The 16,633-nt window shown below is 52.0% G+C and overlaps 1 protein-coding gene across 1 annotated transcript in view; it reads right to left on the reverse strand.

The window, feature by feature from the left end:
* FRAS1 (Fraser extracellular matrix complex subunit 1) overlaps positions 1-16,633 on the reverse strand; it is a 104,333-nt gene that overhangs the window by 14,738 nt on the left and 72,962 nt on the right. Inside the window, exons 29-47 of the mRNA XM_059843521.1 lie at positions 16,092-16,245; positions 14,757-14,935; positions 13,759-13,875; positions 11,859-11,973; positions 11,282-11,419; positions 11,073-11,105; positions 10,335-10,466; positions 9,948-10,073; positions 9,345-9,592; positions 8,006-8,154; positions 7,610-7,763; positions 4,962-5,097; positions 4,420-4,616; positions 3,938-4,091; positions 3,378-3,641; positions 3,082-3,270; positions 2,542-2,661; positions 1,942-2,121; positions 130-254 (exon numbers count right to left, since the gene is read on the reverse strand). Coding sequence (XP_059699504.1) covers positions 130-254; positions 1,942-2,121; positions 2,542-2,661; positions 3,082-3,270; positions 3,378-3,641; positions 3,938-4,091; positions 4,420-4,616; positions 4,962-5,097; positions 7,610-7,763; positions 8,006-8,154; positions 9,345-9,592; positions 9,948-10,073; positions 10,335-10,466; positions 11,073-11,105; positions 11,282-11,419; positions 11,859-11,973; positions 13,759-13,875; positions 14,757-14,935; positions 16,092-16,245 — 2,910 coding nt within the window. The remainder of the gene's footprint in view (positions 1-129; positions 255-1,941; positions 2,122-2,541; positions 2,662-3,081; positions 3,271-3,377; positions 3,642-3,937; positions 4,092-4,419; positions 4,617-4,961; positions 5,098-7,609; positions 7,764-8,005; positions 8,155-9,344; positions 9,593-9,947; positions 10,074-10,334; positions 10,467-11,072; positions 11,106-11,281; positions 11,420-11,858; positions 11,974-13,758; positions 13,876-14,756; positions 14,936-16,091; positions 16,246-16,633) is intronic.

Consider the following 16,633-nt stretch of genomic DNA (forward strand, 5'->3'; position numbering starts at 1 on the left):
TGGCTCCCTGTTCCCTGCACAGGGCTTGCTCCCTGCCCTGAGGGATGTGGGGAATCTCACAGCAGGAGGAGGAGGAAGAGCCACCTCTGCCCAGGTGCCTTCTGATGCAGAGCTCAGGCTGGGACTGACCTCGTTTGTCCCGTCAGACACAGAGAAGGTGAAGGTGTCCCTGTGCTTTTCCGTGTCACTGGTGTGGATGTACTGGATGCTGCCAGAGGCCAAGTCTGCCTGGCTGAAGGAACTAATTCTTGTCCCTGGGAAATGAGCAACAGGGAGGGAATGGGCAAGAGAAAGAGCAAGGCAGGGAAAAACTACAGGAAGCAGGACATATTAAACCATTAGGGCTGAGTTTTGGCTGGTTGGGATCCAAGTCAGGCTGCCCCATGAACCTCAGTGGAGCCAGGGATTTAGCTGGCACAGAGCCTCCTAAAACCTCCTTCTCCAAAAGAAGCCCAGACTTCTTTTGGCCTCATCCTGTTGGGAGTGGGCCTGCTGGGGCAGAGGGGGAAAGAAGCTGGGAGAAAAATGATCCATGCAACACTTGGATTGTCACTGCTGGGCAGGACTAACCCAACCATGGCATCACTGAGGATGACCTAAAGGCCTCTGGCCTCACAGCAGTTTTCCAAAATGCCTTCCAAGTGTCTGTTCTCTCTGCCCCTCCTTGTACCCCTGCATTTCATACAAAGTCCCTTTTTCAGCACTGATTTATGGTGACATCTTTACAGGCCATTAGGTGTGACACAGCCACAGAAAGGTAGCTGACAAGCATTTTAAAAAGCACTTGAGCTTTTTAAATCTGGTTGCTGTGTTCAACAGTTTTATTGCTGTTGTCAACAAACACCCTGACAAGAAGTTTGCCACCAATATATCACACTAAATGGCTGCCGACAAGTGCTGGCCACACTAGAAAAGACACCAGGGCCTGATTTAAATAAATGAGCCAAAATGGAATGTTCAGCTAGTATTTCTTCAGAGCTCATCAGCTGTAAAGGTTTGGGTTCTCTTTTGAACACTTCAGTATTCTCTTCTTAGGTTTAAGTCATATAAATCATGATTACAACTACTTCTCAGTCTGTGACTCTGTATCCTCACTAGTCCCTCACAGACATGAAAAAGCACAGAAATCAGAACCATCATCAGATTTTAAATAACAGGAGGAATAAAGTCCTTAATGCAAGTCTCCAAAGTACAAGATTCACCGGTTAGTTTGCAAGTTAGACAAAAACAGTGCATGTTTTTGATTTACTCTCAGCAGTGAGTTATTATAACTCATTCATTATTCCTGCCCTTTCAACACGTTTTTGGTGAGAAGATGAGGCAAACCACACACTCAAACTGAGCTGTACAGGCACTGACTGCATCTTCAAAACACACAGCAGATATTTCCACTTTAATCTCATGCTAATGAGAAATCCAAAGCTAAGAAGAAATATAATCTTAGATGAGTATAATAAAATCAGAAGAGCGTATAATGTGACACCACAGATTTAGATTAATTCATCAGAGAGGGGCAGCACACTCACACTGTCAGCAGGCATGAAAGGCAGCTCTGAAATTCAGATCACATGTGCAGGACAAGTCATCTGTTCACCAAGATGGGCTGTTTCCAAGGACATTAAGGGATGGATTCTTTGGGGCACTGTGCTGTTCACAGCAAAGGCCAAAGGTTTTCCTGTCATGCAGAAGCAGCAGTAGGGCCATAAACTCACATAAATCCTCAGCTGGGATTATTGGTCTGCCTTGCCACCACTCACCTTATTCCCCAACCCTCTGGGCTATCGGCCCTTTGATTTCTAACAACTCTGTGAATTGATTTCTAACAATTTCTGGGAATTCCGTGCTGCTGCCTCGGGGCACGTTTTTCCTGCAGTGAAATGTTTAGGGCTCAAGAGGCTCCAGTGTTTTGCTGCTCCGAGGGCCCAACAGCTCCCTGCTCACCTGGGGAGGCCACGTGCTCCAGATGGCCCAGCTGTGGCTGCCGGGTGACCTTGTAGTGCAGCTGGGAGGCCTCGCTGTCCTGGTCAGAGGCCGAGAGCTGGAGGGTTGTGATGGCCTTGGCCGAGTTCTCATCCAACACCAGCCCCTTGTTGGTGATGATGGAGGGGGGAAATCTGTCCTCTGGAAGGGTTAAACACAAAGCTGAGTTAGGAGACAGTCACACTCCTTCCCTCAGGTGCTTGTGCTCAAGCAAAAGACAACACATGCACAAACATTTTGATAATTCCAAAACTGGAACTTTGGGCCTTGGCATTAATCAGGGATGGTAACACTATAACATCCTAAAGACAATCTAAACAGCAAGAAGGCATTAAGGGGCATTTTCCCACCTTTTCAGTGAGCCTGTCAGAAGCCAAAGAATGAACCCTTGCCTCTGCAAAATCTCCCCGTGCCCCTCACTTCAAAGGCCTTTGAACTGACAGCGCATCAAAGCCGCAGCTCAGGAATTACATTTTGCCTTGCAGTACACGTGGGATGGCAATCTGTGGGCAGGCCCGAGCTCTGCAGCAAAGAAAACACAACTTCAGCACTACTTTTTACCTATTACATGGATGTGAAAAACCTGGTCCATCAGTTTGTTGCCATCTGCATCCATCACATCGAAGGTGAAGGGGAAGTTTCCACCAGGATCCCCTTTCCTGTGGCTGTACACCACATGCCCTGGGGAGAAGGAGAGCAGAAAAGAGATGCTTCAGTACAGGCTGCTGCTTTTAATCCTTAGTTTGGAAGCAGGCTGGCACCATCAGCTGAAGCACTTGGGGTTTGACAGGGCTCCTGGATTTGGGTCTCATTACTTTCTCTCTTTATTCTCTTTCTCCTGCTGAGAGAGACTTTTTAAGATATGTTTAATGATACATGGTTCTGCTCTAACTTAAAAACCTGGGCTTACTTCTTTCCCTCTCCCTTCCCTACTTCAGCTCATCATCCCCCTCTCATAAAGATCACAGAGCCATGGAATATCTCAAACTGGAAGGGACCCATAAAGATCATCAGGTCTAAATCCCTGCTCCTCACAGGACTACCTTAAACCAGCCTTGGTTTATAGACTTGCTGTGGCTACCTAAAATCCAGCACTCTCACCTTTGTTTATATCAGCCTGAGTGAAGCTTCTGAGGGGTCCTTTGGCAGAGATCTGGACTGGGCTATCAGCTGTGGTCAGCTGCAGCTGGCCCCTGCTGGGGTCCCTCCTCAGGACAAATCTGATGGCCGTGTCCCCCGAATGTCCAGCTGCTGCTTTCAGGTGCTGAGCCGTGAGCCGAGCTGCAGAGCCTGCACCAGGGAAAGCCAACCCACCATCAGCTTCAGAGTCAGCCTCAGGCAGCCCGGCCAAGTGACAGCAGCACCCAGCAATGCCACTCTCACGCCTGTCCCCGTACCAGCTGGCAGCTGCAGGTCCCTGCTGACAGCTACCGTGGGTGGCTGCTTCCTGGGCAGCTCCGTGGAGAACTCCAGCCTCCCTGCCTGCGTGTGGAGCCCGTCGGTGAGGGAGAAGCCGAAGCTGTCGGGGTGTGCCGCGGCCCCGCTCCGGGTGTAAACGATCAGCTGCTCCAGGACGTCCTGGTAGGTGAAGGAGGAGCCCCGGGACAGCAGCCGGCCCTGCTCCGGCGCCTCCGCCGCGCTCTGCCTTCTGCGCAGCTGGCCTGCCAAACCACACGGGGCTCAGCACAGCCTGCTGGGGACAGAGCCTTCCTTGGCCTGGCACCCTGCCTGCCCTGGCACCTGCCAGCAGGGAATCCCCAGGGAAACACCTGCACCGCCCCTGCTGCTCTCCGGCAAAGAGCGAGGGACAGCTCGCCAAGAACAGGGCTGTCCTCTAGCACAGTCCTGGTCCAGATTGTGCTTCATCCCACATGCCAGGCTCCCCTCCCACAGCAGGGGCTCTTCCAGACAGACAGACAGACCCGCTGTCCCTCAGCCCCTCCGTGCCAGGACATACCATGCTCAGGGCTTTGGCTGACCACGATGACCAGCTCGCTGCTCTGGGTGTCCAAGTCCTGCAGGCTGAGGGAGGCGTTGGTCACGACCACGGCCGAGCCCTCCTGCACCCGGACAGGCTCCAGCACCATCCTGGGGGGCTCGTCGTTCTGCCGCTGCACAGAGCCAGGAAAAGGAGCGTGAGGGCAGGGAAAGAGCCTCCTGAAGGAAACACAAGCTCCCAAATGACAGCACTGGTGCTGGCATCACCAGTCCCTCCACATCTATCCAGCACCATGGCTGCTTCCAAGAGGGAGGAGACACCGGAGCAGTAAGCCCTGGGGAAGAGGCTACCACACACAACTGTCCCTGAACATCAGAGGTAAGTTATGTGCCTATGCTAGGGGAAGGAATCTCCCTTTAATCCCCCTTCCCACATTCTAAAAAGGAGGGAGTAAAGCCTTGAAAAGAGTTTGTGTGAAAGGGCTCTGGCAGCCGGCATACCTGGATTGTGATGTTGATGCTCTGCACCTCTGACTGGCTGAAGCCGTCACTCACATAGAAGCTGAAAGTGTCACTTGTGGGCTCAATGCTCTCATGGACACTCTGGAAGTAGTAGATGCTCTTCTCCAGGACATCATGAAGGGAAAAAGATGCGTCTGTGGTCCCCACAGACTCACTCTGCGGGCCAAAGCTCTCGCCTGCAAAGCAGAATATCACTGGTGAAAGGATGCTCAAGTGGCCAATAACAGAAACCCAGCAGGGTGAGGGGAAGAAAGGAACATTGTGAAGGCTGCAGAAGGAGGAATGCTCCTTTCTATAGCTTGGCTTCCCACACCTTGTGGCCTTGGAGGGAGGCAGCATCTGCTGTGCTGGAGTGGGCACTGGGGAAGCTGCAGTTTTAGATGCAGCACAAGTCATCCCCTCCATGGGTGTCGTGGTTTGAGAGGAAGTGAGTTTTTTGGGATGCTGTGGGATATGACAGATGTGATTCTGTTAGGAGCCCAAACCAGCCAGCATGAAGAAGGCAGAGCCCAGCAGTTTACCTGTCCTGGTGTTCTCGATGTAGCCATACACAGGCAGAGTGACCACGGTGACCCTCAGGTCCTCCTTGGCAGCAGTGTCATAGTCAGCAGTGAAGTGGTGGTGAGCCAGCAGCGGGACCCTGCCCCCCTCATCCACCTGGGAAGCAACAGCAGGCAACACAAGTCCTTACTGAAAGAGGCTGCCTCCACGGGAGAGGCTTTCCCGGGCTCTGGAGTGCTGCCCCACCCTCTCCTAGGTCTGTTAGTCAGGAATTCAGCAGGGAGGTGAGGTGGGATGGGAAGAACAAAGCCTGCCTGGCCTCCAAGAGGAGCCTGTGAGTTCTTTATCAGGGCAGGAAGGGAACTGGCAGAGTCATGGTGACCTCTCACAAGGCAAGACCTGCAATTCTTGTAGTGGAGACCCTTTTGAGGGCAAGGGAGGGGGAACACACTTCTGGAAGGGAGGGAGATGACTTGCAAAGGCTTTGATAAGGAGTGTGAAATGCTCTGTGTCAGCCCAAAGCACCAAGTGTCTTCAGACTTAAAGAGTCTCTTACACACACGCTGCTGAAATAAGGGGTGAAATACTGAGTAGGACTAAATGTGACTTGCTCCACTGATATCAAGAAGACACCCTAGGGACAAGCAGCTCCTGACTGGAACAGATGTAAACAGATGAGGTTTGGGGATGCAGATGGACTGTCAGCCTCCTCTGGCCTCCAAGTGCTTTGTTCACCCTTCCAGTGGCACAAGTAACACTACGTTTTATTCAGTGACTTCCCCCAGTCCAGGAGAACTGTTCAGCTGCTCCCATCTGAGCCATGGCTGTCCCTGTGCCCAGGCACTCAGAGCCATGGCTGTCCCTGTGCCCAGGCACTCAGAGCTGTGTCCCTGTCCCCAGGCACTCAGAGCCATGGCTGTCCCTGTCCCCAGGCACTCAGAGCCATGGCTGTCCCTGTGCCCAGGCACTCAGAGCCATGGCTGTCCCTGTCCCCAGGCACTCAGAGCCATGTCCCTGTGCCCAGGCACTCAGAGCCATGGCTGTCCCTGTGCCCAGGCACAGGGAGCCGTGTCCCTGTCCCCAGGCACTCAGAGCCATGGCTGTCCCTGTCCCCAGGCACTCAGAGCCATGTCCCTGTGCCCAGGCACTCAGAGCCATGGCTGTCCCTGTCCCCAGGCACTCAGAGCCATGTCCCTGTCCCCAGGCACTCAGAGCCATGTCCCTGTGCCCAGGCACTCAGAGCCATGTCCCTGTGCCCAGGCACTCAGAGCCATGGCTGTCCCTGTGCCCAGGCACTCAGAGCCATGGCTGTCCCTGTGCCCAGGCACTCAGAGCCATGTCCCTGTCCCCAGGCACTCAGAGCCATGGCTGTCCCTGTGCCCAGGCACTCAGAGCCATGGCTGTCCCTGTCCCCAGGCACTCAGAGCCGTGTCCCTGTCCCCAGGCACTCAGAGCCATGGCTGTCCCTGTGCCCAGGCACTCAGAGCCGTGTCCCTGTCCCCAGGCACTCAGAGCCGTGTCCCTGTGCCCAGGCACTCAGAGCCATGGCTGTCCCTGTGCCCAGGCACTCAGAGCCGTGTCCCTGTCCCCAGGCACTCAGAGCCATGGCCGTCCCTGTGCCCAGGCACTCAGAGCCGTGTCCCTGTGCCCAGGCACTCAGAGCCATGTCCCTGTCCCCAGGCACTCAGAGCCATGTCCCTGTGCCCAGGCACTCAGAGCCATGTCCCTGTGCCCAGGCACTCAGAGCCATGGCTGTCCCTGTGCCCAGGCACTCAGAGCCATGTCCCTGTGCCCAGGCACTCAGAGCCGTGTCCCTGTGCCCAGGCACTCAGAGCCATGTCCCTGCCCCCAGGCACTCAGAGCCATGTCCCTGTCCCCAGGCACTCAGAGCCGTGTCCCTGTGCCCAGGCACTCAGAGCCATGGCTGTCCCTGTCCCCAGGCACTCAGAGCCATGGCTGTCCCTGTCCCCAGGCTCTCAGAGCCGTGTCCCTGTGCCCAGGCACTCAGAGCCATGGCTGTCCCTGTCCCCAGGCACTCAGAGCCATGTCCCTGTCCCCAGGCACGCAGAGCCATGGCTGTCCCTGTCCCCAGGCACTCAGAGCCATGGCTGTCCCTGTCCCCAGGCACTCAGAGCCATGGCTGTCCCTGTGCCCAGGCACTCAGAGCCATGGCTGTCCCTGTCCCCAGGCACTCAGAGCCATGTCCCTGTGCCCAGGCACTCAGAGCCATGGCTGTCCCTGTCCCCAGGCACTCAGAGCCATGGCTGTCCCTGTGCCCAGGCACTCAGAGCCATGGCTGTCCCTGTCCCCAGGCACTCAGAGCCATGTCCCTGTGCCCAGGCACTCAGAGCCATGTCCCTGTGCCCAGGCACTCAGAGCCATGGCTGTCCCTGTGCCCAGGCACTCAGAGCCGTGTCCCTGTGCCCAGGCACTCAGAGCCATGTCCCTGTCCCCAGGCACTCAGAGCCATGTCCCTGTGCCCAGGCACTCAGAGGCATGGCTGTCCCTGTCCCCAGGCACTCAGAGCCATGTCCCTGTGCCCAGGCACTCAGAGCCATGTCCCTATGCCCAGGCACTCAGAGCCATGTCCCTGTCTCCAGGCACTCAGAGCCATGGCTGTCCCTGTGCCCAGGCACTCAGAGCCATGTCCCTGTGCCCAGGCACTCACGGTGACGTGGTCAGCGAAGGCGATGCGCGCCGGGGCCGAGGCGATGGTGACGGTGAACATCTGCCTGTCCAGCCGGTTGTTGTCAGCATCCAGCACAGAGAAGTGGAAGATGTCTGTCACGGGCTGGTTGCTGGTCTCAAACGTGGTGGAGTAGCTGTGGGATCAGGACATGGGGAGTCAGGGAGCCTCACTGACCCCTTCCCACCACAAGGCACATCCATCCCATCCCTGCAGTTAGAGGTGAGGCAATCCTCTTGGAAGAGAGGTGGTGTCTCAGTTCCCAACCCTCCTTCACTTCATTCCCCGAATTCTTTTAATTAGCCCAGAGATCCCTGGGGAAAAGCTCACTGAGCTTTTGAGTGGTATGGCTTGAGGGAGAACAGTGCTCTTTGCTACCTGATCCTCTGGTTGTTGATGTCTTCCATGGTGAAATTGTAAACCTTGGAAAGCTCTTCGTTGTGGGAGCCTGACATCCTTAGGAGAGTTCCATAGGCTGGCAGAGATATCAGCTGGATTCTGATCTCTGAGTCAGGGGAGTTGTTGTCCTAAGCACGAAGAAACAAACCAAATCAAAACAGGGCAGAATTAGCCATTGCTTTGTTCCACTAAAAATGGAAGGAAGAATAAGAACAAATAGTGTTTTATATACCTGCCCAGCTGGGCAGACCCACAGATGAATATTAAATGAAGCTCTACTGATGACAAGAGAGTCAGGAGGGTTGACATTTTCAAAGCATACCACAAAATGTACTTTCATTTTCTCTCAGCTCAGCAAGGCTTTCTCTATGTCCTTGAATCATGTTAACACCGTCTCCCAGACATAAACCTGGTATTTTAATTTTCAAAGTGTTTCACAGTGAAATAAATAAAAGCTGATTTTGCCTCTTTTCAACCACATTAAGTACAACCACACTGTGATTTCACAACTCAGATGTCATCTTTCTTAGAAGAATTTTGTTAGGTGGTTGAAAAATACGACCCAGAGCAGAAATCAACATCTCCTGAGCATTTGGGTCAGGAGTGAAATCTTCTTTTCCTTATCTGTGCTCTTATTCAGATTAAACATGAGCATCTCCCTTGTCAGCCTTCCTCCTGAAGAGGAGGACAGGACAGATTTCAGACTTGTATCCAGACTGATCCCTTGGGGGGAAAAAAAAAAAAAAAAAGAAAAAATTCCCAATCATCTCTCTGACAGCCAGCCTCTCTCAGCTCAGGTCTCTCCAGCCTCACAGCTGTACTGTGATCTGTCCTCCCTCAGGAGGGTGCTGCATCATCTGCAAGGAGTTCAGAGCTTTCCTGGGAATGTCACCAGCAGGATAACGCTTGCACAGCACACGAGGCCTGGGACCACCTCAATCCACCAAGCTCTGCAGCATCCTGGGGTTGTTTACTCCTTCCCCCTTCCCATCTGCCCAGAAAAAGGTGGGTGAGGGGGCTGAAGTTTTCAAGGGATTAACACCTGGCAAATCCTCGTGCTTTAGTAGCAAGTCTGTTTGACAGAAAAATCTGGGATTAACTAGGTTCTCATGTTCAGCATGGCAGTTCACCTCTGTTACAGTCAAATGGGGATAACCTTAAATCCCTGTGGGATGAAAGAGTCTGTTATCCCCTTTTTGGCAGCAGCCAAAACTTGAGCTCTCTAGCCAAAATCCACACTGACAGCAGAGAGGTGTGGGGGGGATAAGGAAAGGGGGCCTGGCAGCCTTCCCTGGGCTTAGGACCAGATGAAACCCACCGTGTAAGCCAGGTGCTGCCGGGACAGGGTCACAGAGCTTTTGCTGGCCACGGTGACAGCCAACAAGCAGCCTGGGGCCAGCTGTGGGCCGTGGGTGTCCAGCTGGGACACGTCCACCCTCAGCACCGTGGTGACCGTGGTGACACCGTCGGTGACAGAGATTTCCATGCTGTCCTCTGCTGCTGCTGAGCCATCGTGCACGTACTGCAGAGCGTTCCGGGTGACGTCCTCGTAGGTGAAGGTGTCACCTGCCCAGGGAGGGGACACCCGAGTCAGAAAGACTCAGCTCAGAGCAGGAATCCAACTCAAACGACCTTAGTCAAGAACTAAACTGGCATTTCATCCCATCCTGCCAGGGCTGTGAGTTATGAGCTGGCAAGGCAGAGGAAAAGCTGTGACCTTCCCAGTTCCAGCGACTCCTCGTGATTCTCAAGGAGGGCACCAACCCTCCTTTTCTTCCCAGCTGCTCCCTGAGCTCACAGCTAGATAAGGCTTCCCTATGGATGCATCCTGGTCTGCCAGGGGCATCTGTCTCCTCCTGCTCACCTAAACCAGCCAGGCTGACCCCTCTCCTGCACTGAGGGAAACTCTTGCTCCACTCACCTGCTCTCATGAGCTCCTGCACATCTGCGCTGTACTTGAGCACAATGCCGTGATGGGGAGGTTTCACCAGCTCAAAGAAAAGACCCTCAGGAGCTGTATCCGTGTCACTTACAGCCAACTGGATCCCTGTGCCAGGGAAAGAGAGCACAGCTGGTGTGAATGGAGCCAAAAAACCCCCGTAATTCACTCAGTACAAGAAAAGTAATTCTGGAGCTGCCCTAGCCCAAGAGCTGCGAGTTCCATGGAAATAGTTTGTGTCCTGATGATGCTCAGGCTGTGTCAGGGAATTCTCTCCTAGAGTGGCTCTCAAGTGAGCCCTGGGCAAGTGAACCTAGGCCTCCTGGCAGTGAGCTGAGCCCCAGACCGTGCCCCATGCACCCTACTCACCGATGGTGGCTCTGCCCCCCTGGCTGACCTCCAGGAAGGGAGCTGCGATCTGGAAGACCGGAGGCTGTTGCTCAGCAGAGAGCAGGTGGATGACAAACACCATCTCTGGGCTCATGTGCTCCCCACCAGACACTAGGCACAGACAGAAACCATGCCTGAGTGCAGGGTTGGGTTTGCAGGGACCCTTCACCTGGGAAATTCACCTGTCTGTACAAAAATCACCAGCCCACATCGCTGGCTCATCTCCCACCTTGGGCATCCACACACACTTCACCCAGGCCAAGACCATTTCTCTCTGCTTTTAACTCAGAACACGGACTTCTCCTTGCTGGTAGAAGCCAGACAGCACATGGAAACAGAAGGATGTGTTAAACAAGCAAGCAGCTTATCTGTGGCAATTTAATTGCAGAAATGTCTCCACGCTGTATTAAAAAAAATGAGAGCGTAAAACTCCTTGTTCTCACTGGGGGGACAACAGGGATAAATCAGGCTTTTAGGACTGATTCCAGGCAGCCACTGGAAAAAGATGTCTCTAGCAAGCTGCAGCTCAGCTTCTGTAAAACACTGCTGGGAATCAGACAAATTAATATTCCCCAGGCACGTGCATTTCCAGAAATCCTACTGAGCACCCACAGGTGTGCCTGCAGCAGAACAAAGGCCAAGGGGCAACAGGCAATGGGAAGGGCAAAAGAAGGATGAAACGTGCTCTGGCCAGGAAAGAGAAAGTGGCTGACATACCTGTGAATCGGAAGCTCACGGACTCCGGGAGACCTGGCGGGACAAACACAAGCACAGAGCGACTGTGGTCAGGACAGGAAAGCACGCCTCGACGTGGACTTGGAGGATTTGGGGGGCTGGTGTTGAACTGGGCAGAGCCTTTCCTCAGCAAGGAGGAGCAGCAGCAGTGCAGCTGGTGTCCCAGCCCTGCAGGAGCACTGGGATCTCACCTGCGAAGGAGAAGGCTGTGATCTCCCTGAGGTGAGGAGCGGCGGTCGGCGGACGATACGCGATCCTGCCGTGGTTGATGTCGGCCTGGCTGAAGTACCTGGCTGGGGACAGAGGCCTGTCCCTGTGCTCCACGAGACCTGTGGATGCAGAGACACCAGCATTAGCAGGAGGGCTTACTTCCTCCATCACTCCACCTGATTCCACAGCTTCCTTTGCTTTCCCCTTTGGACCACTTCCAGAACAAGTCACACGGATGCAGCTGCATGGAGGATGGGCTCTAGGGACAGGAGAAATGAAACAGAGATTCCTCACTTGGGCATTTCTTCACAGAACCTCTCACTTGAGAGGTAGGAAGCAGAAAGGCAGGGGACACAACATTCAGTATTATTCAGACGGCAGCAAAAAGTGTCTGAGCCCTGCAGCACATTCCTAAAGAAAACAAAGAAACGGGGTTAAGGCTAAGGAAAGAGGCCAAATGGGTTAACAGGTGCCTCCACAGAATGCTACTCCAGGGAAAGAGGAGATGTGCTCAGAAAACGTGGCAATGAAGGCAGCAGCAGCAGCAGGGTCACTTGCCTTGCCCAGGAAGGAGAGGCACAGTCACGTTGTACAGGATTTTCTCACTGGGAACCTCCGGGTCTACAAAGGAGAGGTGATGGGGCTCAATCACTGTCACACGGTCCTCCAGCACCTCAATAAACACATCAGACCATGAGCATCAAGGCCAGAGACATGGGAAGATTCACCCAAAAATGCATTGAAAGAGAATTTGCTTTGCTCTAGTTAAATATAAGAGAGTCTTAAGATGTGAAGGCCCAGTTTTGAAACCTGAACCTGACCCCCTGTCCCCTGCAGATGCACAACCCCCACACTCACAGGTGGTCACACTTCTCCTTTGGCCTACAGCAATTAAAAAGAGACAAAGGAAAACCTAGTTTGGTCAAGAACTCCCTGGAAGAACACGTTCATTGCCTGTGTAGTTTTCTCATCTAGTCTGATGTGGCTGGACTGCATGCTCTTTTAAAAGAAAATGACTGAAAATTACTCAGCCCCTTCAACTGGAATACTGAGGAACCAAAGCTTTCCCTTTTGTTTTAAACCTGACTGAAATTGCTCTGATCCTTCCATAACAAGATTATCATGAACCAAAGGCAGGCAGGGCCTTAAAGGAATTACAGTGCTGCTTGAAGAGACTTAAGTGCCCAAAACCAGTTAATTTCCACGTGTTCATGAACCTTAATCCTGCAGAATTAACAAATTAAACTGCTCAGCTGGGTGTGAAAAGCAACCAGCTCATTTCATAATCTTGAGCAAAAGAGGGAGAGAACAAGCTAAATGAAGGATTTGAGCACTTAAATAACCTGCTTTGGAGCATGAAAGGTTACCAGGATGGGGGAAGCAGGGTAACTCCATGGAAGAAAAACCAATACAGACATTGAGTCCAGTTTAACAAAAGAGTCATCAAACTTCCCCTGGCCTTTCCCAGCAGCACAAGTCCAAGTCAAGACTAGAGGAATGGGAGGACTCCAAGGACTGTGCTTTCCTCTCAGCTTTAGAAGTCTCATTCTGAAGGAGTCTGAAGATGAATGAACAGAGCTCCATCACACTGGGGCAGGCAAGTGGGATTTTCTGACAGAAAGATTAAAGGTTATGTTTTTTCCTCACTGCCTCCAAGGCCTATTTGTCTCTCCCAAAAGTGGGACTCGCAGGTGGTGAGGTAAAAGGTGTTTTATGGCCCTATTGAATTTTGTGGGGAGTAATTAGCTATAAAACCCAGTGCTGTGTGGCTCTGCCAGACATCTCTCCCATCTATTTTGGCAATAGGAGCAGGAAGATAAATGGCTCCAAGTAGCAGTCTGACCATGTTTCATTATCACCCAGGAAAGGTCGCCACTATTTCAAACCTTGACAAGGCTGCTGTGCCATGGGCTTCCCACTAATCCCTCTCCCATTGCTTCCTGGGCCTTTCCTGGCCCCATGCCTGGCATGCAGAACAGGAGAAGGAAGGGGACAGCTGGACTTCACCCACAGGTGATGGGGACACACAGGGAAGGCTTGCACCACAGCCTGAGAGCCCACAAACCCGACGTGAAACTCCATGATCATCTTTCCAATCCACCCAGCCAGGGAAGGAACCACCTTGGAGAGACCCCTCTCCTCCAAACTGTCATTCCCAGAGCTGCAGGTGGGATCAAGTTTACAGTGGAACTACTGGCAAACCCCATTCATTATGGTCTGGGCCACAGTTTTTCTCTCTTGCCATTCCTCCTGGCTTCTCAGGAAAGGGAAAGAATTCCATAAAACATTGATGCTGCTTCTCTTTTCACCTCTCCTTTCTAGACTGCACATTCATCACTTTGAATACTGAGTTTTTCAGCTTTTCATGGGTATTTTCTGCACCCCCCAGCCCAGTTACTCTTCTAATCTGTTTCTTTCCCATTCCTGCTCCAGCCATGTGTGTGGTGTTGTCACTTACAGCCATGTGCAGAGAGGAGCCAAGGGAAAGCTGAGGGGCCTTGGGTGTCTGGGGCAGAACAGCAACGTTGAACACGTGGCTTTCCAGGCTGGTTTGTGGACTGGCAGAGCTGGACACCTGGGAAGGAAAGGTCACAGGAATGGATAAGTGAATATCCTGAAGCTTAATTTTTAGAAAATGCATAAAAATGTAAGCTCTGATGAAAGGAACGATGTCATTTTAGCCATTGGCTGCAGCTGCTCCATCCTAAAACCAATGAAATCAATGTGTTGGCCCCGAAATGTCCCAACCCAAGTTCAAGGCTTGGACTTGGAGAGGGGTGCCATGGTCTCCTGATGTGACCAGGTATTCCCAGCTCCCTTCCTGAGCTCTCTGTACAGCTATTGCTACTGCTCTGAGATACTGAACCCAAACACTCAACTCATGCAAAATGCATAGTCTATGAGAGGAATGCAGCAATTAAGCCAAAGATTAGCTTGTTCAACACTGACGCTCACAAATTCCTCGTTATCACTTATGTTAATTACTTCAGAAATTACCTTAATTGCCTCTGCGGTGCTACAGTAATTGCTTCTGCCTTGTAAACCAGATGTAACAAACACTGCGTGCCAGTGTTCACGTAGGCTTACTGAGGGCAGCCTGTGAAACCCTCCCAGCAAACAGCAAGGGCCTGTCTGAGCAATTTGATGCCTCTTAAACCTGTGGGGAGTGGGGATTGATTTCAGTTTCCCAGCTGCTGGGGAGCATCTCTACCTTTTGGCCTCTTTGCAAGACGGAGGGCTCTGAAGCCAAAATTAAATTATTAGCTTAGAAACCAAGGGCTGCGTGGCTCTGGGGCTCACCAATTTTTAAAAAGGCACTTGGAATGTTTTCCACTTGGTGTAAACGTTCTGGGTTTTCCAAGAGGGTGGTGTGTTTGCCAGTGTGTATTCACACACGTGTCTGTGTGGGAGTCCCCTCAGAGAGCTGCCACCTGGCATTTCTAGGGAAAGGAATACCTGGAACTGGAAGGAGTCGCTCTCCACTTCAGCCCCAGAGTGCCTGTACCACACGATGCCGTCGCTGATGTCCTGCTGGGTGAAGGAGGAGGTGGGGGAGGCCGCTCTGCCGTCGGGTAGGAGCTGCCAGGAGCCCGCCGGGCCGTCCGCCGCCATGGGCACCAGCAGCACCACTTCCCCTGGGAAAGGCAAGCAGGAGCTGGGGAGAGCACGGCCAGCAAGCCAAGGAGCAGCCTAGGCAAATGGCCACCCAGCCAGAGCTTTTTTCCACGCAGTGTCAAGTGACAGAAATACCAGCAGCAGGCATTGAGACATCCCGGTGACATTGGGATATATCTTGCTAATTAATTCCATTACATGGGTTGGTAATCCTGCTGATTGATAATTCATCACTCTGTTATGTGAATAGCCCATCCTAAGCTCTCCCATTTCATTTCCCCAAACCACCCTTGAAAAGTTGGAGCAGCAAAAACAAAGTAATTCAGCAAGATGCAGTATCACACTTCCATTCCATCATCAAACTCTGGGCTAAAATTCCTTTATCAGGACCCTAATTATATTCCAGATCTTAGGGTTTTGCTCAGGGGAGTTCCCCTAAAAACCTAAAAATCAAATTCTATATTTTCTATAGGTATGAATAACTCTCCCATTAGCCACAGACTAAGTTAGACAGATAAGCCCCCTGGATTCAGGACCAATTTTCCACATTTCTCTCTCTTACTTTTTCCCTCCCTTTCTGCAAAACAGTATTTCAGATAAAATTTTGGAGATCATTGATTTCTGCTGCTTCTTCCTGCAGCTACAAGCCTGTTTATATCACTGCAATTAATCACAGCAGCAATAATTATGGTGATACAAATACAGGATTATAAATTTTAGTTAGGGTTAGGCAGCAGGAGACAAGCTCCTTGGGGAAAAATTCCTGTTTTCATGTAAATGCTTATTAAAAATGGGAAGACAGACCTTCACCTGCAGAAAACTAAAGGGGGAATACAAATTAATTACTCCTCTTCCAAACTGCAAAACTCTCATTATCTCTGCTTCCATCAGGTGCTGGCAGCTGATAGAAACCAGCCTGTCCTCCCAGCACAAGGAAATAAAAAAGCACGTGGATGTTGCTAGAGGGATGCTCTAATTTTCTTGGGTCAGCAAATTAAATGTGCTATCATTTCTTCGAAGTGCAAAACGTGTTATTCGAAGACAGGGATTTCGTGAAGAAAATTGAGATGCTGAGCAAGAAAAGAGCATTTTTCTTTCCATATTTCATTTCCCTCCACATGACACCTCTTTTTCATCCCGTGCTGCTGCAGGGCAGCAGGACTCCAGGGGATTTACCATGTCTGGGCTGCTCCTCAGTGATGGTGTAGGTGATGTCAGAGTCGCGGGCCCCGGGCAGCTCGGCGTGCAGGATGGTGCTGGAGATCTGCAGCATGCCTCCCTGGGGCACCCACACCAGGGAATTGGCCACCAGCCGGGGGCTCCTGGCTCCCTGCAGGCAGGGGACAGCAGGGAAAGGCTGACTGCAACTGCAATGGCACTTCCAAGGGAAAAGAGAGGAGCAAGGAGAGTATTCTGGAATTTCTTAGGCATTCCACCCTGCTTGTCTGCTTGAAGAAATCTTCTGCTGTATCCCTCAGAGCCCATTCCCAGCCTGCAGAACTGACCTCATCCTCTAATTCCTAATTTCCTGCTGCTGATCCTAAACTCAAGTCTCCCTCCACAATTTTTTCTTTTACCACCATTCTCATTCTCTCTGAGCATCCACCCAAGTCTTCAGTGACTTGGTGGGATTCCTGACCTTCAAACTATTCCTGTGTCTTTTTTTAATTTTTTTTTTTTGTCCAGTATTAATTTAAGCTTCCTGAAATGTGGATGTC

Source organism: Haemorhous mexicanus, chromosome 4 (genome assembly GCF_027477595.1).
Source record: "Haemorhous mexicanus isolate bHaeMex1 chromosome 4, bHaeMex1.pri, whole genome shotgun sequence".
Classification (NCBI taxonomy): Eukaryota; Metazoa; Chordata; class Aves; order Passeriformes; family Fringillidae; genus Haemorhous; species Haemorhous mexicanus.